The sequence below is a fragment of the Podospora pseudopauciseta genome, assembly GCF_035222475.1.
Source record: "Podospora pseudopauciseta strain CBS 411.78 chromosome 2 map unlocalized CBS411.78m_2, whole genome shotgun sequence".
Classification (NCBI taxonomy): domain Eukaryota; kingdom Fungi; phylum Ascomycota; class Sordariomycetes; order Sordariales; family Podosporaceae; genus Podospora; species Podospora pseudopauciseta.
The window spans coordinates 958,763-984,126 of record NW_026946663.1 but is presented as its reverse complement, the minus strand read 5'-3'; the positions used below and the strand labels follow the sequence as shown (position 1 = coordinate 984,126).

Sequence of the window (25,364 nt, the reverse complement as noted above, 5' to 3'; positions counted from 1 at the left end):
AGGGCTTTGTGAGATGAGAGGTCTTGGGTGCATCGTGAGTGCATATTTTGAGGTTATGGCTGACTTAGGCAGTGAGATACCTGGTGTTGTTATTTGCTGCCGCATCTAATGAAAGAGTGTCATGGGTGAGAGGGATATACAAACTCCTGGTGATGAGTCAGGCCGCAGGTTGTAGTGTGGTGTACCTTATGTTGTTGAAGAGATGTTGACATTTGACACCAGCATGCAACTTACATTCTCCCCCCTTCTTTCTATCTCTTGCCCTTTGCAGTGTGTTCATCGTCACACCTCCTGTTCATTACCTTACCCAATAGATCTCTCGCCTCTTGCGGTCCTTCCCTTTCTGACTTTTCTTTGTGCTTCTCTCAAGGTGGTATTTTGGGCTTTGTGTAACCCGACATATCAGATGCAAAGCAAGCCCATGCAGAAGGCTATCTTTTCAGTTCAGAACCATCAGGCGGTCTGGCAAGACCGAGCTTTCCAAATCAGGTGTTGCTGTCTCTGTCATATCTGCCATCGGAGTTATGCGCCGGAGCAATGCCGTTGTTTTTAGATGTCCCCGTGAGAACTAACGTGAGCTAACGTGAGGAAGGGTCATGTGAGCTTATCCAGCCCTACAACTTGTCTTGTTGGGTGAGAATAGATGCTTGAAACGGGTGAGGCTGAGATGAGTAGGCGACAGGTTGGTCAGCCGTGTTTCTTTGCGTAAAGGAGCAGCATCATGTGTGACAAGCGGCAATATGAGGTATCAATGTCATTGTTTTGTATCGCCGTTGCATTTATTATTGTCAAAGGAGAACTCTGCAGTAGGTATAGTAGCGAGTGACAGTTGCAGCTTTGTTGCTGTAGCTTCCTTATCAGCGGGCAGCAAGTGTGTCGGTCAGTGTCACGCATGGTGGTAGGCGCTGATGGATATAATGGTGAATGTGGGGGAGTGCAGCTGTATCAGGAAGGCTGGCTGTGGGTTAGGTTGGTTGGTTGGTTGGTATCCTGTAGTACGGGTACAACACCCCCCTGAAGGAAGAATACTAGAGATGGCCAAAGATATCAGATTTGGCTTTGGCACGTGGAGTGGGTGGTGGTGAGGTGGTTACGCCAGCCAGCAGTGAGGCAGTTGATGTTGTTGTAAGAGGCCTCGGCATACCGTGTCACTGTTGTTCTCCGTGACAGAGCCCGAGATTGAAGTCTTGAGATGATCTCGGTTGCTTCCGAAGATGATGGCTGGTTGGGGCTGATGGATGCCTCATCATCGTGCGCGGACTGCGGACGACTGCACCGCCTGGCAGTCTTCGTCAACTGCCGCCGCGTTTCTTCTTTTCGGAAGGATTCCAAGTCCACGGAGGATATTCCGCTGGTTGGTTGGCACGTCGTCGGGGGTCGGAGGTTGGTCTTGCTCCTGTAGGAAGCAGCTTGAAGCTGCACGGTATCTTCACCGCTGCTCCACATCATTCGAATTGGGACAGGCTTGCATGACACGTCAGTAAGATTGAGACTGGAAATGCTACGCTATCGCCCGTAAGTGATGTGCTTTTTGTTATCGTATTTCATGCGTTCAGCACTTGCTCTTGTTCGGGAAGAGAAAGAACCAGGGCGGGGAATTGCAAACGATAAGACCGGATACCCCGGGCAGCTCCCGGCCCGAGCGAGCGGTGGACGGCCATAAGGCAGAGAACCTGTGTTTGTGCCGGAAATGGGACGGAGGTTACAGTTGCATATTTTCTTGCTTTGGTTAGTCCTTGGTATGATCAACTTTGCGCAAGCGACTGTTCCAATCCAAGGTTCTGTTTTCCAAGGTTGGACCCGACACCATGTTTCCAGCGTCACGGCACAAAAAAAAACCAAAAAAACCGTGACTGACTGCTGCTTTGATCTTCCCTCAAACAAAGTGAAATAAGGCGTCATGTATCACGGCAGATGAGAGCCAAGTGCATTCGTGCAGTTTCCTCCCATGTCATGAATCACTGGGCGACTGGGGGCTGGATGTAGGATCGTGCTTCTACCTATACATATGCTACGGTCCTTTCTTGAACTGTACATATGTGGCCGGGTGACACGACAGGTAGGCCGCATGGTCCCGCATGAGTCTACTCGGGGAGACTAGAAGGAAAGGGGAAGGGGGTGGTGACTGTACCCGATGCCAGCCTGGTCTGCTTCTCCGGGAGAGTAGGAGTGATATTTTGAGATTTTGGTTGATTTGATCAGGGAGGTTTGGGATGGGATGGATGGAGCGGGCGGGTAGGTATGACGGAGGGAACGACGATGAGGGATACACAGCATCACTTTTGCACTTTTACTTGCCTGTGCTGGAACCAGCAAAGAAAATATCGCTGCAAGTACGATGGTTTTCGTGGCTCCCTGTGTGAGGGCTGTGTGATTGGCTGTATTTCGGAAGCAATGTAGGTAATGGTTGCCTTCTTTCTTTCTGTGCCTTTCATCCCCTGCCAGCCCGGCCAGTCTTATCGTCTTGCCAATATGGTCTTTCCCGACAGCGAGGTACCTGCCCCGGGTGCTGCATCTTGCATTCCTCATTTCTTTTTCCTTTCTTTTTCTAGCCCCTTATTGTGATTCGTCGAGAAATGATTAGAGCGGTAGCCACCGAGGTCGGAGGTCAAACTCGGGGCTTACTCCGGCTCTTCTTTGCTGCCATCTGGCTTTGCTTTGTTGGACAGATCGTCCCGACAGTCTGGACCAAACGTTGTCCGAGGTCGGGAGTAGTTTTTGTTCGGAAATATCACCGGATTTCGTCATAGATGCAATGCTCGAGGTGTTGAGATGTTCCCGGTCTTTGTTTGAGTGTCGTCAGATGGCTGACTGATGATAGCAAACCTGTGTGTTACAAATTCTAGCTGATTACAAAACCAAAGGCTCGGAGATATCATGAGGAGGCCTCGGTGTTGGTCGGTAGGCTTTCGGGAATTAGGGAGTGGCATGTGTCGTCGGTAACACTCATTTGTGCCCGGCTTACACGAGGTCTCGGATCACTTTCAGTCAACATTGCCGATGCCGAGTAGACTGGTCTGGGCTAGGCTGAACAGAGACAATTGCGTGTCTGATGCAGAAAACTCTTACTTGCAGACCTCTTTCGTTGGAAAGTTTGGTTTAAGTGAGACCACCGGTGAAGACGGGGAACGAAGGGACGAGGTGAGAAGTACCGGTGAGGTGACCGGGTTCTGAATACCTGCTTAAACTGCCTGGTACTTTCTATCCCGATTCCAAGATCATCACGGGCTGGGCAAGGGCAGCTTCACTGCTACACTAGGTGTGAGACCAGCGGTGAAGAACGCCAGAGATAATGAAAGAACGGGCACGGGACGGATGGTGCCGGTACGGGTCGCTCTCGGTCGGTAAAGGGTAGCAACAGGTTGCAGGTTTGGGCAGCGAGGCAGGAGGTGAGACATGTCGTTGTGATGCCCTCGAATGTGTGCTGTCTGTATACCGGTCTCGACAATTGTCGAGAGTAGTTTCGGTACCTTGAGAGAGAAAGGCCAAGTACCCCTGAGTCTAGAACCCTGAACCTTGATCATGCCAACGACATGAGAGACATGATGCGGCCTAGTCGGGAGCTGGGAATCATGATTCAAACAATGTTTGGTGTAGTCTGGGGTCTGTATTTGTCGAGTATCTTCGATGAACCCTGACCTTGTCATGAGAAAGTGACAAGCAAGACACTCGGATGCGGCTAGAACCAAAATCAGCCAGCACAGAATGACGGACTTGAGAAGAATCATGCAAGCAACTGGCCAGTGGACCCTTGAACCTTGAGCTCATCATGAACCGATAGTGCTGGCAGCCAAGCAAGACGAGACAGCAACACATGAGGCTACCTTATGGAAGCAGAATGATTTGCTTGTGACCTTGAGCCTGACCTTGATGGCCTCGAAGATGCAAGCACCTAGCCGAGATTATCTGAGCGTGATATGTGACTTAACAACAGCCGCGGATGAGACATACGACGGTCAAGACATGGCGCCTCTGAAATCGTTCTTAGATATACCTTGATAGCCTCGAGCAGTCATGAAAGAATGTACCCAGCCGTCGCGGGGTTGACCCCTTGACAAGGCGGCGAGGTTCTCGCTTTCGCGTTCTGAAGCAAGCAGGTAACCGCGAAGCAAACGTCATCTTGGAGCGGTCAAAAAGAAGATAGCCAGGATGGAGATGGGGAGGGTGGCATTTGGATGAGGGATATGGCTACCCGCATATTTTCCCCTCTCCTGCCGAGCAAAGTCTCAGTATCTGACAACGACAGGCGACTGACAAGACAGTCGACAGGAGGGACAGAGACATTTGAGGCGTTTTGTCTCTTTTCCTGCGCGGGGGTTGCAGGAAGAAAGGAGCGGTCAATGAGGAGGGGGGTGAGGCTTGACTGGCCTGGGGAGGGCACACAAGCAAGGATGGGGGTATGATCAAGCAGCGGGTACTTGCAGCGAGTTGATAGATTTGGATGTTTTAGATTGATGGGCAGGGAAGCTCCTTGTGGATTTCAATATTTTCCCCACATCATAGGATGGATGGGTGGTGTTGAACGAGGCGTGTTGGAAGCATTGTGGTAAAGTGAGGCGAGGAGACGACAGGGGGGAATGGTGGGTCTGCTCAGGGGTAATGTTTCCAAACAAACAAAGTCAGCAGACTGGACATACTGCTTGAGATTGACCCTGTGTACGAGCACATAGATAAGTTGCTCAGATAATCTGGGGAAGAGGTGGCACAGGGTTGAGGTAGGTATCACAAGTAAACTGGGAATGAGTAACACCGAGAGGTCATCAGCTGCAAAGGCGCTGCAAAGTGAGGACCTTGATGGCTTTGGGACTTTGCAGCAGCAAGCGGCAATTCATCATTCTTTGAGTCTGCTCTCTTGGTATGCATGCAGGTATGTAACTCGCATCAATGCCAATTGCCTTTGCATCTGAGGATAGACATGAGACGGATTTCCTGTTTCGGTATTGGCTCTCTCGCGTCAAGTATCGTAAACTTTGGCATGGCAGCTATCACTCTGTGCTGTACTACCTGTGAAAGGACGGACATACCCGACCATACCTAATCTTTGACCTGCTTCTTTCGGTGGTGAGCAACTTTGATGATGGCTGCTGGTGGGCTCATTTATTCGCACTATGCCATCTCTGCGTCTCTGCATTCTTGCAGCTTGCCTCAGTCCAAGCCTGTTTACCGACGAACAGATGGAGGCTTCTGTCTTGTCATTTCAACCACTCACTCTCGCCCTCACCCCTCCACGTCGAATAGGCCTCTCAACTATCTTTCAAGACCTATTGGTTATCTTTTCAAGACCCTCCAACTATCTATACAAGCCTATCAAGTATCTTTTGAAGCATAGTTTAAAATATAATATACGTCAACCTACTTTTACAGTACCAATCTCTTCATCCACAACATACCCTCCTTGTTCAGCTGTTATGTATGTATATAAACTACGCATGCATCATGTCGGTATATCACCGTTTGTGAATGGACGGTTCCCCTCCCAGCCCCCTTTCTTTCCCCTGGTTTGCATATGCTCATTTCTTCTTTTGATCTGTTGTGTGATCCTTTTTGAGGGGAAACAATCCTTTGAAGCTGATTGGCTGAACAAAAGAGCGAAAGAACAGAAAAAAGAAGGAATAATGCCGGCCGTTCCGATCAGCGAGATGCAACTTGCCGGCCCGAGGCTTGGAGGTGTTCTATTCTCTCGGGTCACACAAGGCTTCCTGCCTCGACATGGATGGGCCAGCCAGCGCGGTGAAATATTGCTTTGTTTGCCGGTGACTTTGTTTCAGAGCCAGCTCGGATCATGGCCTTGGCTGTTGTCGGATCAGGTAAAAGTGAAGCTGGAATATATTGCTTGCTGATCTGTGCTTGCGTATAGTAGACGGTGAGTCTGTGTGGCTATTCTGGGAGACAGGGCAAGGCGGACGTGTAGCAAGGTGAAGACAATCTCGTCTCAGAGGACGCTGCAGAAGTGGCCGCATTGTCTCTCAGAGCAACAAGATAAACAGACGGCACGATTTAGCCGGAGAAGTGATGCCTCACAGCTATTTGCTTCTTTTCACATAGATCTCGTAATTCTTTTTCTTCGACAGTAAGAGGCTCCTCGATCCTAACATGCACATGAGATGAATCCCATCTCACATTTCCAAATCCCATAGAGCAAGAACAGACCCAGCACAATGGATGAAGTGGGTACGCTACGGTTACGGGAACGGATGCGGTAGCGGTAGCGGAGAAAGAAGGCAACGGGTCCTATCGTCCCCCGTTGACCCATAGACAAGAAACGGACAGCGGAAGGAAGGGAGGGAGGGAGGGAATAAACGACCGACGGATCTTTTTCTGACTACCCCTTACCCGCTCTCTCTCCAATCTCCTCTCATCACACCTCATCCCAGTGCCCACACCCCATGTCTTGCTGTCTCCTCATAATTCTCTCAAAAGCCAGAAAAAAAGCGAGCAGCTGACAACTTGAACAACGGCTAGTTGCTGCAACTCATACAGTCTGTACAATCTACCCCAAACCTTAGCCCTCCCAACTGGTCTGACGACAATGGGTTTGGAACTCAAAGTACTGTACGTACTCGACATGACAGTGAACATCTCTCGACATCCCATCCAGTCACTGTCCTGATCCTGCCTCTTGAAGGACGCCTTGCCACGCTAAAGACGCAGAGACACGCATATGAGCACCTGTCCATGCAGCAGTTAGCTTCTTTCTCTTCTCCTGCATCTTTTTGTCTTACAACCGATGTCCTGAGTAAAAGACACATACACACACATCTCTCTCTCACCACCAAACAACGCCCCCCCCCTCCACCTCACTCGGCATTTCCAACTCCGTCTCTCCCGAACTTCCGCTTTCTCTCCCTCCTGCATCCCCCTCCAGCAGCAGCTGTGCATACTGTACGATACTAGCACGCCTGCCCGCCTACCTCCCCTTCCCCAATCTTGATACTCAGCTCGCCCCCCTCCCAATCCACCAAAAAAAAAAAGCAACAACCATTCCTTTCCTCAATTGTTGGGAGCTCCCAAAAAGGCGGGGGAGAAAGAGATACAGTAGATCGTCAGATCCCCGGGTCCGATTCAACCGATTCGATAGTTAGTGTGCATGTTACCTTACTGTTGATATCATGATAATTTATTATGTATGTTTCTTTTTTCACACACACACACACACACACACACACACACACACACACACACACACACACACACACACACACACACACACACACACACACATATATCTGAGACATTTGGTACCTACCATTTCTTCTTCTCCCAAGCCATACCTACCTAGGTACTTTACCTCAAAGTTCTAGATCAGTCCACGAAAAAAAAAAAAACACCTCCTCCACACCGAAACACACCACCCCGAAGGAAAGAATTGAGCGCGAGCGCGCGCGCGCGCGAGAGAGAGAGAGAGAGAGAGAGAGAGAGAGATCGCATCGAAGCGAACCCGGGCAGGGGAGGATCTTTCCTTCATTCCTTCTCCTCTGCAGGAAAAAAAACATGCAAAACTGTTCAAGTGCACATTTTGATCGAGATACCTCACCTCACCTTACCTATCTAGTAAAGAGCACCACCAAACCCTGCCAAAAAAAGATCGTGAAAGATTATGCCCGAGATGTCTAGACAACTGGAAAAACTTAGTGAGCGAGAGAGCTCCTCGGAGAACACATCAAGAGGGGCTGGCCTCTGGAGAAACAGGGACAACAAAAAACCCAGAGACCCCACCCTCCGCAATAAATAACCAGGTATGTATTCAATGGTTTGCATGTGAATCGGATTGACCAACGCTAAAAAGAACGCCATTCTACACATCAATACTGTCTGGACTGTGTTGGCTGCAAGCTTCCTTTGCCAACAACGATGCTGCATGAACAACGTAGTCTCCAACCTCCCACTACTCCCCCCTAGGCCTCGGATTCCCCCTAATCTCCCTCACCACCTCCCTCGTCCTCGCATTATCCTCAAAACTAGCCCCAATCAAATCCAGCACCTCCTCCACCCCAAAATACAAGCTCAGCTCCCCCTCCGTCCACAAATACCTCACATCCCTCAAATTGCTCTGCAGCACCTCGCTCAAGTACTTCAACCTCAACCAGCTCCCCGCAAACTGCGCCGTCAACGGCACCTCCCCCTTGCTCGGCAAAAACAAATCATCCAGCTCCTCCACCGAAGCGATGTGCTTCGCGATATTATACGCCTCCTCCTGCCCAATAGACGGCAGATCCATCACATCAGAAACAATCTTCGACGCCAACGCGTCAACCATCGACCCAACCGCCTGCTGCCACACAGATTTTGCCAGGATGGGCTCCCACTCCAGCGCTATCGACCTAACCATCGAGACCGCCGACGCAACGTAGGATTCCGTGTCGTCCAGCTGCAAAAGGTTTTGCTCACCCCCCAACCGATCCCGCAGCATCATCTTTTTGAGACTGAGCTCGTTCGTGTAGGCGCGGTTGGCAAACCCTTGAAGAGCCTTGACGTCGTTGTCTAGTCTCAGCATGTTTTGCGCTCGGGTGCTGATATCATGGCGGGTTTTCCAGGTGGCCGAGAAATCCGCTAGTTTTTCCGATAGCCAGGTTGCGTCATTGTAGAGGAACCTTTTTTTCGTGTCGGTTAGAGATGAACAACATAGCAAAAACTGAGTGAGGGGGGTTCAAACTTACATATTCCCACCCTCCTTTGGAGCGTAGTAGTGAGGCGAGATGGCTCTGAATAATGCCAGCGCAAGAGTCGGCACACCGAACAGTCCAGCCGCAGCTGCTGCTACCGGGCTACTCGCGTGTCTGTCCTGGGTCAGAGCCGCACCATCTTCCACAATGGCTGCTATTAGGTCCAAGACAGGATGTGGCATCGATGAAATGCTATATGTCTCCTTCAACACTAGTTCCCTGATCTCTGGCTCCGATTTTGTAGCTGTCGCTGTAGCCGTAAGCGCGTCATTATTAGTATCATCACCCCAGCCCCAAGCATCAGCTGGATCCTCGTCTTCCATCTCGGTCTTCTTCCGTGTCTCCTCAATGAGCTGCTCCTCCTCGGCAGCCTCATCTCCCCATCCCCAAGCATCCGCTACGTCCTCGTCACCGTCATCCGCTGGTTTGGCAGCTGCCTTCTTCTCCGCCTCTTTTGGCTCTTCTTTTGGTGGCTCATCATCCCCAATACCCCAAGCATCACCCCATCCTTCTCCATCGTCATCAACAGCTGCGGCCCCATTGGCCGCTATTTGTTGACCTTCTGACTTTGACACCATCTGCTTCTCGATCTTTTCTACCCGGGTCGGTTCACCAAAGCCTTTCGACAGCTTTGTGCGGACCGCATCCAATGCGGCTTCCCTGCACTTGGAGAGCCATACCCTCGGGGCACTTTCCGTCCACTCTAGTAAATCTCCCAGATTTGTGAATCCCAGTTTCCGTAGTGTCGCACAGAAGCTTTTGGCGAGAGCGATGACTTGTTGAAACCTCGCCATGTCGTTCAAAGACGATGGGACGGCCGAATCAAGCCATACACTGGTTACTCGGTGTATTACCCCTGGAAGAAGGGTGGGGGAAATGGTCTCGACCAAGTCACCGGGTAATCTTTCAACAAGGAACCTAAAAACCTTTTCGAGATCGGTGAATAAAGACTCGACAGATTTATCTGTCGTACCTTTTACTTCCAGAGTGTTCTGCTTGATGTTAGACAAGATCTATCTCCTGGAAATGGATCACTTACATCTTGTATTTGAATGCCCGGCAAGGTCTCTCTCTCCATATCCATTCTGGGAACGAGGACAGCCGCATTAAGGCTGGCCCAGAGCTGAGCCGTACGCCTGTCAACCTCCTTGTAGGCTTGCAGACCTATCACCGCATCCGAGAGACTCATAGGTTCATCATCCCGGCCGCTGCTCATAGAGACCGTATGCTTCTCAACATCAACATTGATAAGCGCGTTCCACACATGGTCGAAAACCTCATGAACCTCAGATTTGAGTTCAAAAGCTCTGATATCCAGCAATTTGATTGCCCGACAGGATTTGTTGACTGGTATGGCATCAAGTTCCTTCCATAATCGTTCGAGTAGGTGTAGCGCATCCAATATCCTCCGCTCATCTCTTGCTTTCTCAACTTCATCGAGTGTGCGGTTGACTGTCCTGATTCCTTTGAGAGCTTCCTGCACTTGGGCGTTGTAGTTGAGCTCCCGAACCAGAAACTCGGCCTTTGCCTCGGCATCGTGGGTATCCTTCCCTGAGACTGCCGGTGCTTCAGAAGTTTTGATGATTTCGTTTGCTAGCGCTTTCGACCGGATCATGTCGTCCTGGACAGATTGCGCATTGGTTTGCCATGCTCGCACATCGTCGGCGGTATCCTCGTTGATCGCATGAATTTCTGCCTGCTCGGGCACAAAGATATCGTTCTTAGCATCCCTATATTGTGCTCAATTGGGTGGGAGAACCTCATACTTGGAGCTTAGCTCTGGCATCTGCGAGGGCCTTGATAGCTTCGGCCAGCGCATCGGGCTTGAGAGGCAGTGACGATACATTTTCTTCTGGAAAAGAGCCGCGTAAAGAAAATTCGACGAGTGCTTGTGCCAGTTGAGTCGCTGAAGGCTCTGGAGTATCGGTAGCCATGGTATGGAGGGGTTATCGCATCTGCTCTCGCTGTTGCGCTGCAGTGGACGAAGATGCGCAGTACTGATAGTGACGTCGCCAGACAGTGGATGCCACCTATCCCCGGGCTCCGCCTGATATGGAAATTTGGACTCGTTCTACTGAGTCCGAGCGGCTGAAAGATGCACAGTATTATATCGGGGAATTCGTCAAGATATTTGGCGTGGAGTCATCTGTACTTCGTAGTTGCTATGTTGTAAACCCCACGTTGGGAGCGGCCTTTGGGACCAAGTTGTCATTGAAGCTCATCACCAATTGGAAGCTGACGTTCACAAGCTCCGAAGGCCCCTGTGTATTGCCAAGCCTCTGCGGGAAGTGCAGCCACAGGATGGTGGGACACCAGCCGCTCAGCTGACTGCCAGCTGGTCCCCGCCAAGCTCTTGAGCTCCACTCGAACTTTTGCCCTGAAAACTTCAACCACACAAAACTCCAAAACTTTTTCGATCTCCCTTTCCTCTCCGCTCAACGTCACGACGACATTCACGCCATCAACCAGCACAATGGCCGCTACCAAGGAGACTCCCCGCTCTGGCATTGCCACCGTAAGTCTACACGCTCATCAGTTTCGCATTCGCAGGACAATTCGAGACTCGTGGTTGTCGCAGTTCGCAATCTCGAATTGTCCCGCGATGTCGAAAATAGTGTCAAAAATCAACATGCTAACGTTTTGCTTCACAGGGTCTCAACAAGGGCCACGTAAGATAAAGCCTCTTCTGTCTCACCTCGTGGAGGATCTCTGCGCTGCTTCCTCCTGAAACATGGGGATGTCGAAGCATAACAGCGGATGATGGACACCTGGCTAATCGATACCGTTTTTCCCTGAACACAGAAGACCACCGCCCGCGTCGCCAAGCCCCGCGTTAGCCGCACCAAGGGTCACCTTAGCAAGCGCACTGCCTTCGTCCGTGACCTTGTCAAGGAGGTTGCTGGGTACGTTCTTCTTCTCGTATGGTTCTGGTGGACTTGAAAGGTGGTCGCTAACTGCAAACACAGTCTCGCTCCCTATGAGCGCCGCATCATCGAATTGCTGCGCAACTCCAAGGACAAGCGTGCCCGTAAGCTTGCCAAGAAGAAGGTAGGAACCCTGATAGTCTATTTACAAGCTGTTCTCGGTTGCTGACATTCTCTTCTCAGCTCGGTACTTTCGGCCGTGCCAAGGCGAAGGTCGAGGACATGAACCGTGTCATCGCTGAGTCTCGCCGCGCTGGTCACTAAGCGTAGCGTCGTCTTGATGACGATGAAAAGGGTGGAAATGGGGAGGGATATCACGATGGATTCTCGGAGTATACCCTGCTGCTGAGAGGATATAAAACCCCAGTAGTGTCCCTCCGGACGGGCTTTAGATATTGAGACCAGAATCGACCTCACACTTACCCTTGGTGGAACCAAAAATTGATATCTTCTGCTATGTGACATGATATGACTGATTCAAGAGCCATTGTTTGCCCGCTGAAAATGTGATTTAAGAATTGAGATAGTGCCGATCATTCCGCGGACAGAACATGTAGTGGTACCGGTGAAGTCCATCCCGTAATACTATTATAAGCTGATTGCTAACTCTGGAACAAAGCCGGTGATTCATGCTCATTGCACCGGACATTTGTGTCACTTTGTGATTTTGAATTGAAGGGAACATGAGCATGTGTACGAAGTGAGGCACACCAGCCACATCCAGAACGCCACAATTTGATCTCCGTGCTTTTTTGTCAACGAAAGTGGCTGGAGTCCAGTTGTTCCATCCAGAAGGGTCCTTGAACTCCACATGACAGCACCCACATCCATGTGCAGCGGCGCGCGTTGGAGACTGTTCGAGACTCGGAGTTGGAGGCCAAGGACGGACACTCGACGACAATCGATGCGCACGACAGCGCGCCGCCAGCCGGAATCAAAGGTTAAGAAAGAGTGATATAAACTCTTTGGGGACCGGCCAATGCGATGACATATCGAGACACGATGCCGCCAGGGCAGGCATACGGTGGTGAACATCAACCGCAGCATCCTCAGTTCCACCCTCAGCAACACGCATACGGGCAACACCAGGCGCAACAGCATCAGCAACGACCTCAGTTACCGCAACCACAGGGACAACCACATCCGCGTCTTCCATCCGTGTCGCAAACTGCCTATCCCCCATATGCAAATGGATACCAAAATGGGAACCAGCAGCAGTACCAACACAATCAATATGTCCATCCCGCATACCCTCAGCAGCAGCACCCACAATCGCAACCACAACTGCAACCGCAGCAACTTCTGCTCCCGCACCCGCAACCACCGGCACAACAACACCGCCAGCACCAACCACAACCGCCGGTGCAGCCGACTGCCCAATACTATCCGGCTTCGAGTGCGCCACAGCCGCAGCCCTATGTAAACTACAGTAATGGGACCTATACTCAACCTTCACCATCACAACCACCGCAACCACCGATACCCACCCCCTCGGCCGCTCCCGTACAATTTGTCAACCTGTCCTACCTTCAGCAATCACCTGCCACACCGAGACCTACGAGTCATGTACCACCGGCATCGCAGCCTCCCGCGAGAACGATGAGTCCTCAAATATCACAGCTTCCTCCGATTGCGAGACCCCCGCAGCGAACACCGTTTGCCGAAGATAGCCCAAAGCTCAATGAGCGACCGCCGCCTTCTCGAGCGGCGCCTTCATTGAAAATACCAAAAGACCAAAGGCGACCTAGCGTTGGGGCAGGAGTTGCAAAGTCGCCAGCCACGCCCAGTTCCTCGGCACATACCGAAACGCTCCCCCTTTTAATATCTGTAGCTGAGGACTGTTTCGCGAAGGCAAACACGGCGTCTCAAAGAGTCGCCAAATCCATGTCTGAGGCGGAAGTAGCGGACCACCACAAATTAGTGGCGACTGGCTTGGGGTGTCTGGATGTTGCTCTCAAGTCGAACAAGTTGTGGCCTCGACTGGAAGCGAGGCTGTGTTTGCGATATGCCAGCGTATTGATTGATGAAACGACCAACATCATGGAGGCAGAAACGACCCTGACGAGAGGGATAGCTGTTTGCGACAAGGTAAGTTTATGTTGCCTACCGTTGCATGGAACCAGACGCTGACAGGTACTACCAGAACCGATTTCTTGATCTCAAATACTGCTCCCAGTTTCTCCTCATGAAGACGCTCTTTCAACGAAATCCCAAAGCTGCTTTCAAGCTCATTGAGGGGCACATTTCGGATTGCGGGACTTACAAACATGTTCACTGGATCTATGCTTTCCGGTTCCTCAAGGCGTCGTTCCATCTCCAGGCCGGATCTCCAGCCGAACACGGTGCGATTGACAATCTACGAAAAATTGCCGGGGTTGCCAACCAGCGCAAAGATTTTTCGATTTTTGCCATGGCCATGCTGTTAGAAGGGTTCGCCCACATGACCACCATGAAGGATGACTGGGCCAACCGGGTGCAGTTGTGTGTTGCCCAGGTGTCCAAGATACAGTTGGAGTCGTCTATTCAGATACCACAGATCGATATACTGTTGCGACTGCTTGATTTGGCCTGCAGTCTTCACCAGAAATCACATCAGGTTGCGGCGCAAAAGTTGACTGTTCTTCAAAGACAGCTGGAAGAGCTCAAGAACTCGCCGGACTGGCCGCTTCAGAATGGGGAAGTGTTTTTGTCTATCAACCGGATGTCGAATACGGCGCCGACGGTTAGTAACGATACGAGGGCGGTGGTGCGGCAGGGAGAGGGGAATGCAGACTATCTGGTCTTGTCGACATTGGGGAAGCAGGAGGCTTGGGCTATAGCGTAAGATTTCCTGTCATTCTTGCAGTCGCTCCAACTAGACTGACAACCATCACAGCTGGGTCTTCAACGGCATCGTCGCCCACTACAGAGCCACCACCCCCGGCCGGAGCGCAACCTTGTGGAACGAAGGCCTCCGCGTCCTTGACGACACCAAAGTCTCCACCGCTCCTCAGCCCCTTCCAGAAGCCCTCAGGCAACACGACTGGGCCAGAGAACTAACCTGCTACACCCACATTCTCATTGGGCTTCAGGCAGCCACAGTCACCGACTGGGCCAGAGTAAAGCAGAGCCTTGATGCCATCCACGAGCAACCGCACACGTCCCCCTCGCCGGGCAGTTCGGTCGATATCTTAACCCTCTACCTCGAAGGCTGCCAGCAGCAGGGCATGGCCAACATGGACGAAGCGCTCGCCATCTGGAAGAACCCCCGTTTTGAGCTTGATCTCACAGGGGCGTACAAGAATGGCTCCCGGCTCGAGACAGAATTGTGTATCCTTGCCGCGCTGAACAGGGTGTACATTATGCAAGAACCCAACCACCGCGACAGCGCCGAGACGGCCGAGTTGATTGACCTCCTCCGCCCCATCTGCGAGGACAATCCCGATCTTGAAATCAGAACGGCCTGGAATCTGGTGTTGGCGTCGAGCACATTTGAACCGGAGCTGTCGCTCAATCAAGCGAAACGGCACATCCAGGGGGGGCTTTCGGGAGCGCAGCAGCTGAACAATACGCAGTATTTGAGCATGGCGCTGAATATTATGAGGTGTAAGCTGTTTGAGAATGTGGTGGGGGAGCAGGCGCTGAAGAGTGCTAAGGCGGGGGCGACGCAGGCGAGGAAGAGCGGGAATTTGTTGTGGATGAGTGTAGCGGAGGGGATGCTGGGACAGAGTTTTGAGATTGAGGGACGGATGGGGGAGGCGGGAAGGGCGAGGGGGGAGGGGGTGAGGTTGGCTAATGAGGCTTATGAGAAGACGCAGTTGAGGTAGGGGGTGGGAGGAATATTTTGGAGGGATGGGAAGGGATGGGAAGGGATGGGAAGGGATGGGAAGGGATGGGAAGGGGATGTGTGCATTATGTATGTTTTTTTTTGGTTTGTTTGTGGTTGTTGTGTGTCTGGCGTTGTTGTTGTAGTTTTTATGAGACAGGGAGGAAAGCGTGGGATGATGATGGGATACCCTTTTTTTTTTATTTTTTTTTTTTTTTTTTTTTTTTTACATTTGATATTTGTAGGGCTAGCAGCACCAAGCGAGCGTTTGTTCAGCATGGCATTTGGGGTGGGAAATTTGAGAGGGACAAATGGGTGTATTAAATTACAATGGGGGGGGGGAGGGGTGATGTAGTTTTGTGGCTTGTGGTAATATAGCTGGGAGTTGTTGTTGAAATTGACTTGGTGCACCGACAGGCATGGTGGATGCTGCAGGTGGTTTGGGGCTACTAAGACCATCCCTTTTGAGAAACATTTTTAGCGTGAAAGAAGGTGGTGGTTGCCGAGAGTCTCGCCAATATCCTCGGGCTGGTGATGTTTCCGAGATTCTCCTCCCAATCCCCGGCCCGACACCAACGCTGAGCAACCTTCCCGAAGATCCCCACTCCCTCCTTGCCAAGCTATTGCACCAGCGCTATTCCTAATCAGATCCGTTCGCGCATTCGTTCAGCAACGAAGCCAGCAACAGCTTTGTCTCAGCTGCTTCTGAAAACTAGTCTATCGGAGAGACAGGAACGGGGTGAATAAAGTCATCATCTTTTTTTCTCTCCTCTGCGCAAGTTTTTATCTTATTACTTAATCTTCGAAAGTAAATCGAATCTACCCTCCGTAACAAGCGTTCATTTAATTTTAGTGGCATCGGGCGGTCGTTGTTGCAACCTGGCCGCTTCTGCTTTGTTACTGCTGCTGCTGCTGCCCCTCAATCCTATCCTCGGACAGAAGATTATTACGGATATTCCGTCATACTTTCTGCGAGCTTCACAACTTCTCCTTTTGCACACGGGTACTTTTTGAGTTTTGCGCCGCCGCCGCCGGAGACAGGTGTTGCATTTTGTTGGAGCTTGCGACAAGTGTTGGTGACTGAAACTTGCTTACTTACCGACGAGATCCTATTTAACCTACCTATCACCTGTTGATCAAACGGCGATATCATTACCCTCCCAACAACACACACGACACCACCTACTACCTATCAACACCTCCTCTCACCATCCTCAACCATGCCGACCCCAGCAACCCCCAAAATAAACTCCAAATCCCCCACCATCCGCCGCATTTGTATGTCTTTCCCCCCCACCCAATCCTCTCTTCCTTCCCCGTCACTGACCCTCCTTGCGTTGTGTGTGCAGTAAAAGAAGCCCAAGAACTAACCAACCACCCCTCCCCCTTCTTCCTCGCCTCCCCCCTCGAAACCGACCTCTTCGAATGGCACTTCACCCTGTTAGGTCCCCCCTCCTCCCCCTACGAGAACGGGCTTTACCACGGCCGTATCAACCTCCCGCCTTCCTACCCCCTCCGCCCGCCTAGCTTCCGATTTCTGACCCCCTCCGGCAGATTCGAAGTAAACAGGGAAATCTGCCTCAGCATCAGCGGCCATCACGAAGAGACGTGGCAGCCTGCTTGGGGGATTAGGACAGCCTTGGTTGCGTTACGGTCGTTTATGGAGACGGATGTCAAGGGGCAATTAGGGGGGTTGGAAGCGGGAAGCGAAGTGAGGAGACGGTTGGCGGGGGAGTCAAGGGGGTGGATTTGTGGGGTGGGTTGTAGTATTGGACAGGGGGGGAGGAGGAATGAGGAGGTGATGGGGGAGCATGTGAAGATGTGTCGGGAGATGGGGGTCGTGGAGCAAGGAGAAAAGGTGCCCGAGGAGTTGAAGATGGGGTGGAGGGATGAGATGGGGGAAAAGGTGAAGGAAAAGGAGACGGAGAGTGATGGGGAAGAAACGGCGAGGTTGGCGGAGGGGTTTGTTCAGACTGTTGCTGCACCTGCACCCCTTGGGACGGTTGATAACGAGAGACCTGCTGAACGGGTGCCGACGCCGCATCCGGGGGTTGATGTGCGGGGGGTGCAGCAGCGGTTGTTGGCGGAGGCGAGGAGGGAGGATACAAGTCAGGACGAGGGGGTACCGGTTTGGTTGGATAGGTTGATTATTGCTGTGGCTGTGTTGTTGATTGCGGCTGTGGCGAGGGTAATGCTTGGTTGAGGATGGGGAGGGGGAACTGCATTTTGGGAACTGGCGTTGAATTAACTGCTTTGATGGGGCAGGGGGTGGGGGGGGGTGGGATAATAAGGGAACGGAGTTGTTGGAATTGATACAGATATTTTGTAATTACAATAGCATCGCGGTGAGATCTGGTCGGTGGAATATGGAACAGACAGGACATGGAACTGGGGATTTGATTGCTGATATGTCCAAATTTTGTTCAACTTGGGCTTTTACAGTGAACAGACGTCAGCACGGCCCAGGGCATCCGTCGAGGTTCCCAGACTCGGTATGTATCAGTTTAAGCACACTCATCTTGCAACAAACCAGCAGCCCATCCTGGTCGGTGGGAGACAGAAGAGCCATTGATAGGTATCAAGAAGGCAAGTCGAGACATGTCGACATTTACATCCAGCACATCCTTTCACCTCAACACAAGCATCACAAGAACACAGAGTACAGAAACCAACCATTATTCTACACATGACTACAAGGAATACACACTCCCCCAATCCGCTAATGCCCCATCTCCTATGCTCCACAAACGCCCAAAATGAAAGTCCCAGTCCTTAAGAGGTACCAGGGGGTATCACAAGTGAAGAAGAATGCCGACGAAGAAAATCCTGTCCAGCCCAACCTCCAACAAAAAGCCCTCTTTTCCTTCTCTCATGGCTGTTCCCTCCCCCATATTTCCTAGCTCTTTTATCCACTACAAACAGAGTGGTGGAGCAACATAGTATCCTGATGCACAAAAGTTCCAACAAAGCATCATCCCTCAAACTTCCTCAAGCAGTAACCGTGGGCCTACCACTCGGCAACGACTTTCTCGGCTTGTTACCGGCAGCACTTTGCTCCACTTCCTTTCCCTTTCCTTTATCCTTCTCAGCAGGAGCAGTCAATCCCTCCTTGGAAACCTCCACCACAGTCCACCACCACTCTCCAAGACCTCTCGCCATCCCGGCAATCTGCTCCTTGAGCACGCCCACGCCCTCCAACCAATCCATGATCAGCTCCGCCTCAAACTCCATAATTACCGGCTTGACTGTCTTGACCAGCTCGTCAGGCCTCATGCTGCCACGTGAAGCCAGCGTGATCACCACCACGCTCAGGTACTGGATCCACATGTCCACATTCAGATCGCCGTGGCAAGTCATCCAGACCGGAACCGCCCCTCCCGGTCCCGCAGCAGGCGGTTTGGCAGCCAAAATCTTCTCTCGAAGTTCGACAAGCTCGGCGTCGTCATCGTAGACATACTTGTCGGTGGGAATGATGTCCATCTTGAAGTGCATGTACTCCTTGGGATACTTTCTCGTTTCATAGTTCCCGGGCTCATGACCCATGGGCACATTCTTCTGGTCGAGGATGACAGTGCGAACCCGGCCCATGGCTTGCATATTGACAAGCACCATCGTCATGCCCTTGTCGTCAGCCTTGAAACGAACCGAAGACTTGCCCTTGGTTCTGAACGCCTCGTCCAGCTTCTTCTTGTACCGATAGGCCTGCTCAAACTTCTCCTGGCTGGCCGCCTTGACAAGCTGTTCAAACACTCTAGTGTTGAATCGCCACTGACGACCGTTACTGCAGTCCCTGGAAGACTTGGAGATGACGTGCATGCGCTGAAGCTGCTCGATGGCTCTCTCCACCAGCTCCGTGATCTCGACAGCTCTCATGTGTGGATAGAGGCCGTTACGCTTGTGCACCAACTTCTCGTCTAGCTTCTCTTGGACAGGCGTCACGCAGAGCGAGCGAATCCAGGCCATGGCGACCATCATATCTTGAGACAGCTTGGGCTTGGGCTGGCTGTCCAGTGAAACAGCCAACGGCTCGGATGTGGCGTCCTGGAAACGGTTAAAGACGGATCGCTGGGGGTGATAGTAAGCCTCGCGCCATTCACGGTCCTCGTGCCTAACGGGAGTCAGGGTGAAGTTCTCCTCCAGGGCCTGGCTTGTGGCGGGCAACGCCGTTTTCTCTTCCCAATCCAGTCTGGTCGTCCACTTGATGAGCTTAAGCCAGTCGTAGGCAAGCACATCGTCAAAGTCGAGAGGCGGCAACTCTTCCTCCTCGTAAGCCTTGAGGAACTTCTTGTGAAACTTGGCCGTCAATATGACAATGCTCGACGCGCGATCTTTCCTAAGCATACCCCAGTAGTGCCGCAATTGACTGAGACTGTGAAACTATTAGCACCCTCTTCACTCTCTCGAGAACGAAACAAAGAACTTACGTTTGCTCAGGATATATCCTCATAATCAAGCCCCAATCAACAGAACGAGAAGTACCACCCAGGAGTGTACCGATGGCAACGTAAGTAGCGAGACGCACATTCTCACTTGACCAGTCCAGCCCCTCGGCCCTGTCACCCGGCTGTCTAAGAAAGTCCTCTGGGCACTGCGGGAAGCCAGTATGCTCGCGCTTGGTCTTGATCTCTTTCAGTTTGATCTTCCCAGAGCGAGTGCGAGTGGTCTGCGACTTGGAACCGGGAGGCCTGCCAAGACGTTTCTTCCTGTGGGCAAAAGCCCCGGGCAAGAGCTCTTGATGATCATCATCAGACTCCAGCTCCTGGTAATCAAGGGTGTCCATCGTGAACTGCTTCTGGTCGTTGAAGCGGGCCTTGACCGGCATATGGCTCATTCCATGCTTGGGAGTGATGTTGAGGATGATGAAATCAGGCGCCACACTGCCAGACTCTAGCAAGGTAGACCCATTCTTGGACAATTCCCAGTCTGAGACCTTGTCGATAAGTGTGCAAAACAGCGCATACTTTTTGTCTGTCCAGTCAGTATGGGCATCCAAGTCGCTCTTCTTCGCCATAGTCTCAATGCTTCTGGGGATGTTCTGCTCAAGCTGCCACTTCCGAGTCGGCATATAGCCATCAACAGTGACGCTGGTATCAAGCCTCTTGAAGTGCTTTTGGCTGTGCTCGGGCCACACCCCATCCGCAAATTGTGTCAGCGTAGTGCTCTCGGCAAACGTGAACTCCTTTGGCTTCTCAACCTCTTCATTTAACACCACAGTAATTTCGTCGCAATCCGTGCCCGTAGATTCGCCATCATTCGACTCAAGCTCGGGAGTCCACGACGTCCCCTCTTCATCACTCTCAAACTCTCCATCGTCAACCTCGAGGCTCTCGTTGGGCTCCAAGAATTTAACTGTAGGCGAGACAAGCTCAGGGTTGGGATTGGCATTAAGATTGTAGAAGTAGGAACCCTTTTTGAAAAACCAAGTCGGCATACTGTTCAACCCTGGGTTCCTGATCCTGCCGAGGGATTCGGGTATCTTCGTCGGCGACTTGCTTGGCCGGGCATTGTGATGCATCTTGCTGCCGCCCCGTGTGGGCAAGAGACGGAAGTGCTTGACGGCTTCAACGATGGATGGCCTGTGAATGCTGTCGATGTGGTTGATATTGCTAAGCGGGTAGTGTTGTTGAGGGGGCGACGTTTTGAAAAGCTCGGGATCCACGAGTGAGTCGCTTTGATTTTCTGGATGAGTCGCATGCCCCCCGTTCGACTTGTGCCGTTTCGGGGAAGAGCTCTGGGTCCCGGCCCCGGCCCCATCTTCCGGGGCTTGCCTCTTCTGCCCGACATTCCCGTGGCTCCGCAGGTGATTAGGCCGCAAGGTATCCTTGACAGGCTGGCCAGCAATGTTTTGATTGTAGTACGGGGCATTGAAAACCTCAACCTCAGTGATCTGCCGCCTCCTGGCCCGAAACTTCTGACCATTTGCATTTGGTCGTGCGTCCCTTTCCCCCTTTGGATACTTCGGGTCAGTCTCCTGTAAATCAGCCATCTCTTCCGGGGTAGGCGAGAACGCAGGCGGGATGTACAGTCCTGGAAACGCTTCCTTGATCATTCGCGCGGTGAATTTGACGGCTTCTGCAGAAGGATCCATGCCGTGGCGAACCAGTACGCTGTATGTCTCCATCCTGCCCTGCATATTCCTCAACAAGTAAGTGTGCATGTCTATCAACTTGCGAGCCTGCAGCGAGTTGATGGCAGTCTGACAGTTCTTCAGACTTGGTGGAGTGGTTCCCGGGAACGTCGCCAAATAGACCCGAAGTGCGGCATAAAAAACAGCTTTCTCACCAGGAAACACGCCATTGTTATTGTCCAAAAGATACTGCACGATATCAAAAACCATGGCAGTCCGCACCTTCGCGTTCGTTGCGAGTTGTTCATAGGACGAGTAATTCGGCACGAAGGGCTTGATGCCCTGAGAGTCTTGGGATGGCGCTGGCGCAGTGCTGGCTGGATGTGCTTCTGTCTTCTCCAGTGTGAGCAGGCGATTCTCCGGGTTGAACGCCTGATGAGCATTCGGATCAGGCACATCTGGATACTGTGAAACACCGACTGGCTGGTCGTCTGGCTGTTCAGACATCTCAACGTCCTGTTGCTCGTCCGGAACCGCAACATCATGCTGCTTGTCAGGCATTTCAACATCAGCTGTGCCATTGAAGACATGCTGGGCCGGAGCCTGGCCTGTCAGCTGCATACTTGGTAAAGCCTGGGTCGCGGGCTTAGTAGCTGAGATCGGCCGGGTGTCCAAGTCCATAGGTTGAGGGCGGGCGCTGACTTGGCCCTGAAAAGTGAAAGGTGCGGCAGGCGCAGCTTTGTTACCCAGTGGCATTCTGGACTGCTGGACAAAGTTCCGCTGGGTTAGCAACCCGCTCTGAATTTGAAAAGGCTGAACCGGCGGGTCTGGGTCTGGAATAACCGTCCCAACCTGAGCAGTCGCCGGAATGGCAGCAACCTCAACACCTCTAAACTCCATCTCGCTTTCCCTGGCTTCGTCTGCAGGCCGCTTTCTCATAGATGGCCGAAGAGCTCCTCTTCGGAGCTTGGTAGCCGTGGCCCCAGTCTTACGGACACCTCGAGTGGTTGGTGTACTGGAGTTCTCAACTGGTGGTGTCGAGACAGGTTCCATGGGTCGGCGCTTGTTAAAGTTGTGTGAAGGATCGAAATTCGTATTGCAGGCATTCTGCCCGGCCGTCAGGTGATACTGTAACCCGTTCGAATTCTTCCACGAACTTCCGCACTTTTCGCAGACGAACTGCTTCTGTCCATTGGCAGCAGTGGTTTGCCCCTTCCGGCCACGACCTCGGCCACCTCCACGACCACGACCACGCCCTCTGCCGCGAGTAGGAGTGGCCCTCTCAACCTCTTCCACTGTAGCTTCCGGAGCAGGTGTCGAAGGTGACGGCTCCCCTAATTCAACCGTCATGTTGTCTGCGGCGCCATCATTTCCAAGTTCGCTCCATCTCTGTGGGGTTGAAGCTGGTACGAAAGGAGCATCGCCTTGCCTCTTGAATACAATGACAAGCGAATCGCTCTGAGCACCACGCTTCCTCCGCTGCGGGTTGAGCGAGTGTGGCTCACCGATACGGACCTTGTAGACGGTACCTGGGGACAGCTCCGGTGGGCGATCACCTCCAGATATCTCGTCTGCTCCCCGCTTCAGTGATGGGCGAGGAGGAGCTGCAACCTCAGCTTCCTCAACGACCTCAATAGCAGCCTCCTTTGGCGCCGCATCAGCCGTATCAGTATCAGCCGCCGGGGTTTCTTCAGCAATAGACTGCATCGACGCAATTCTGGCTTCCTCTAGGGCCTGCTCCTGTCTTCTCAACTGTGCAGCAACGTGGCTTTGCTTCCGGTTCGCCTGGCGCGGGGGTTGTGCCATCAGAGACAGGGCGCTGAGTGAATTCTTTTCGTCGGGGGCAAACATCTTGGGTCGAACCTCTCCAAAGCCATAAGCAGAGCCAGGATTGTTTGCCGCTGCTGTCTGCGTCAAGAGTGGTTGCCCACCGGTAGACTGCCCGCCAGTAGCCCTGTACATGTAGGCAGAGGTTTTGCCGATCCGAATCATCTCGCTGTTGACCTGAAACTGGGTCAAGTGGGCGGGCTGCCGCGTTTCGGCAACTTTTGTCAAGTAGCTTGACAGGTACCGCCGATGTTGGTAGCCGACAGTGGCAACGCTAACCTGGGGATTTGAGGCTCCTCTTGGGCCTGCGCTCTTGATCACCTCGAAGACTGTCTGAGCCAGAGGCTTCTCTGGAGTCCAATGGTTTTGAATCCGCGCTCCAGAATTTTCGTAAAGCGCGAGCGCATTTGGCTTCGGCTCACGGTGTCTGCTAGGATCCGAATACTGGGACGTCTTCTTGCCAGTGGCCAGGAACCTCTGCCACTCCTCGTCGGTGGGATCGCGAACGAACTTGAGACAGTCTTTGAAGACTTTGCGCGTCGTGGGAAAGCAAGCAGCTGTATACTTGATGACTCCTAAATCGGCAAACCGCTGACAACTCTTTGCAACAGTCTTCATCTGCCATGGCTTGCCAGACACTCCAAGCTTGGTTCTCAGATCGGCATAACGCATGACGCCAAAGGCCTTGACGACACCAACAATAGTTTTACCGAGGGCCGCCACGTCAATGTTTGTTCCCGTCCATTTCGAATGCCAGGAGACAGTTTTGGTGTCCTTCGCCAACTTCTCGAGAGCCTGGGGGTTCAAGTCCAAACCAAACGTGTCGTTATCCACCGTCTTCGGGGCAAAGTCAGCCAGCCAGAGCATACTCGTCTTCATCTTTTGAACTACGACGGTTCGTTTGACAATGTAACCTTTCCTAAAGAGTGAATCTGTTCTCTTGGGTAGAGACCGTTTATCTTGATCGACAAGCTTTCGGAGGTTGCTCTGAAGAATGCCATGGTGCTTTGCTGTGGCAATGCCCTGTAAACAAGCCCACTCCAGAGGTGGAACCTTCTTGTAGTCGATACCGTGATGGGTCAAGGTCTGCCAAACAACTTCTTTTGACGGCACAATCCGAGGTCGGACAGCAAGGCTCTTCTTGGGCTTCTCGACCTGGGCATTGCCTTTGCCATTGCCCTTTCCCTTTCCCTTGCCTTTCGTAGTTGTGGATTTGGCGGCGGGAGCTTCTAACTGAGGGTCAATTGCCGATGACTCGGACGAACCACCGGTGGGCGCCGCTTTGGGTAGAGCCAAGACTTGGTCGAACTCGAGGAAATTCCAATACCTCTTAGGATGGCCGTTAATCAAAATCTGCGGTCTGGACCGGAGCCAGTCCCAAGCCAACCGCGCCGAGGCCAACTCGGCATCGGTGAGCGTGCTCTCAATGTCTTCGCCATCATCAACCTCTGACTTGATGGGTACTTCTGGGTGGGTTTTGCCACTCTCGCGAGCGAGGGTGCCGTGATATTCACGAATGAACTCAAAGAGCTGTGTGAGAGTGATGCCTGCGGCAATTGTTAGCCTTGTAAGTCTCCAGCAAAACCTTGAACGGTAGGTCAGGCCGCGCAAAATATAGGCAAACTGGTCCAAAAGGGTCCTATTGATGAGTTCCATCTGTATCAATGACCGAGGCGACTCTCAAAAATTGGCGACGACGCGAGTCTCGAACGTGGTGCTGTTATCCAGGAGGTGATGATGGAAGGGTGGTTCAGGAGAGATGTTCACGTACCTTCTGAGCCGCAATAGGCGATCTGCGATATGAGGCCTTCAATAAAGACCTCGAAACCGACTGGGCTCATTGTGACGAGGTGCGCTGCACCATTCTCGAGTGGTGAAAATCGAATTGATGTTGTGTCGCAGCGTGATTTGAATTTTGACGTCTCGAGAATTGGTGGTTTGCAGAGGAATGAAGATGACCGATGATGGGAGGGTGGGTGCGATTTTTTATTTTTTTTTGCTGCAGAATAGAGGGGCAGTTCAAGCATGCTCCGAGGCAAGGTGGGGGACGGCATTGCAAGGAAGCTTTGGCCCTCGTT

At 52.2% G+C, this 25,364-nt stretch overlaps 5 protein-coding genes across 5 annotated transcripts; 3 read left to right on the top strand and 2 right to left on the bottom strand.

Moving 5' to 3' along the window:
• Positions 1-7,704: 7,704 nt before the first annotated feature.
• Positions 7,705-10,885, bottom strand: YTM1_1 (ribosome biogenesis protein ytm1). Its single transcript, XM_062909273.1, has 4 exons — positions 10,430-10,885; positions 9,703-10,359; positions 8,658-9,655; positions 7,705-8,591 (listed from the first exon to the last, which is right to left on the bottom strand). Exons 1-4 carry the CDS (start codon positions 10,595-10,597, stop codon positions 7,886-7,888), a joined length of 2,529 nt encoding a protein of 842 aa, XP_062768040.1. The 5' UTR covers positions 10,598-10,885; the 3' UTR covers positions 7,705-7,885.
• rpl36_2 (ribosomal protein L36) lies at positions 10,886-12,043 on the top strand. The gene is made up of 5 exons (XM_062909272.1): positions 10,886-11,178; positions 11,315-11,332; positions 11,466-11,566; positions 11,630-11,711; positions 11,771-12,043. Exons 1-5 carry the CDS (start codon positions 11,137-11,139, stop codon positions 11,849-11,851), a joined length of 324 nt encoding a protein of 107 aa, XP_062768039.1. The 5' UTR covers positions 10,886-11,136; the 3' UTR covers positions 11,852-12,043.
• Positions 12,044-12,264: 221 nt separating this feature from the next.
• On the top strand, positions 12,265-15,393 carry QC763_202350 (uncharacterized protein; the record flags this gene model as incomplete). The annotated part of the gene is made up of 3 exons (XM_062909271.1): positions 12,265-13,675; positions 13,731-14,407; positions 14,463-15,393. The coding sequence occupies exons 1-3, from the start codon at positions 12,572-12,574 to the stop codon at positions 15,391-15,393; spliced, it is 2,712 nt and encodes a 903-aa protein (XP_062768038.1). The 5' UTR covers positions 12,265-12,571.
• A 56-nt stretch (positions 15,394-15,449) lies between these two features.
• Positions 15,450-17,807, top strand: QC763_202340 (uncharacterized protein). Its single transcript, XM_062909270.1, has 2 exons — positions 15,450-16,670; positions 16,742-17,807. Exons 1-2 carry the CDS (start codon positions 16,613-16,615, stop codon positions 17,593-17,595), a joined length of 912 nt encoding a protein of 303 aa, XP_062768037.1. The 5' UTR covers positions 15,450-16,612; the 3' UTR covers positions 17,596-17,807.
• Positions 17,808-18,052: 245 nt separating this feature from the next.
• Positions 18,053-25,340, bottom strand: QC763_202330 (uncharacterized protein; the record flags this gene model as incomplete). Its single annotated transcript, XM_062909269.1, has 3 exons — positions 18,053-19,761; positions 19,817-24,833; positions 25,058-25,340. 3 exons carry the CDS (start codon positions 25,338-25,340, stop codon positions 18,381-18,383), a joined length of 6,681 nt encoding a protein of 2,226 aa, XP_062768036.1. The 3' UTR covers positions 18,053-18,380.
• Positions 25,341-25,364: the final 24 nt, after the last annotated feature.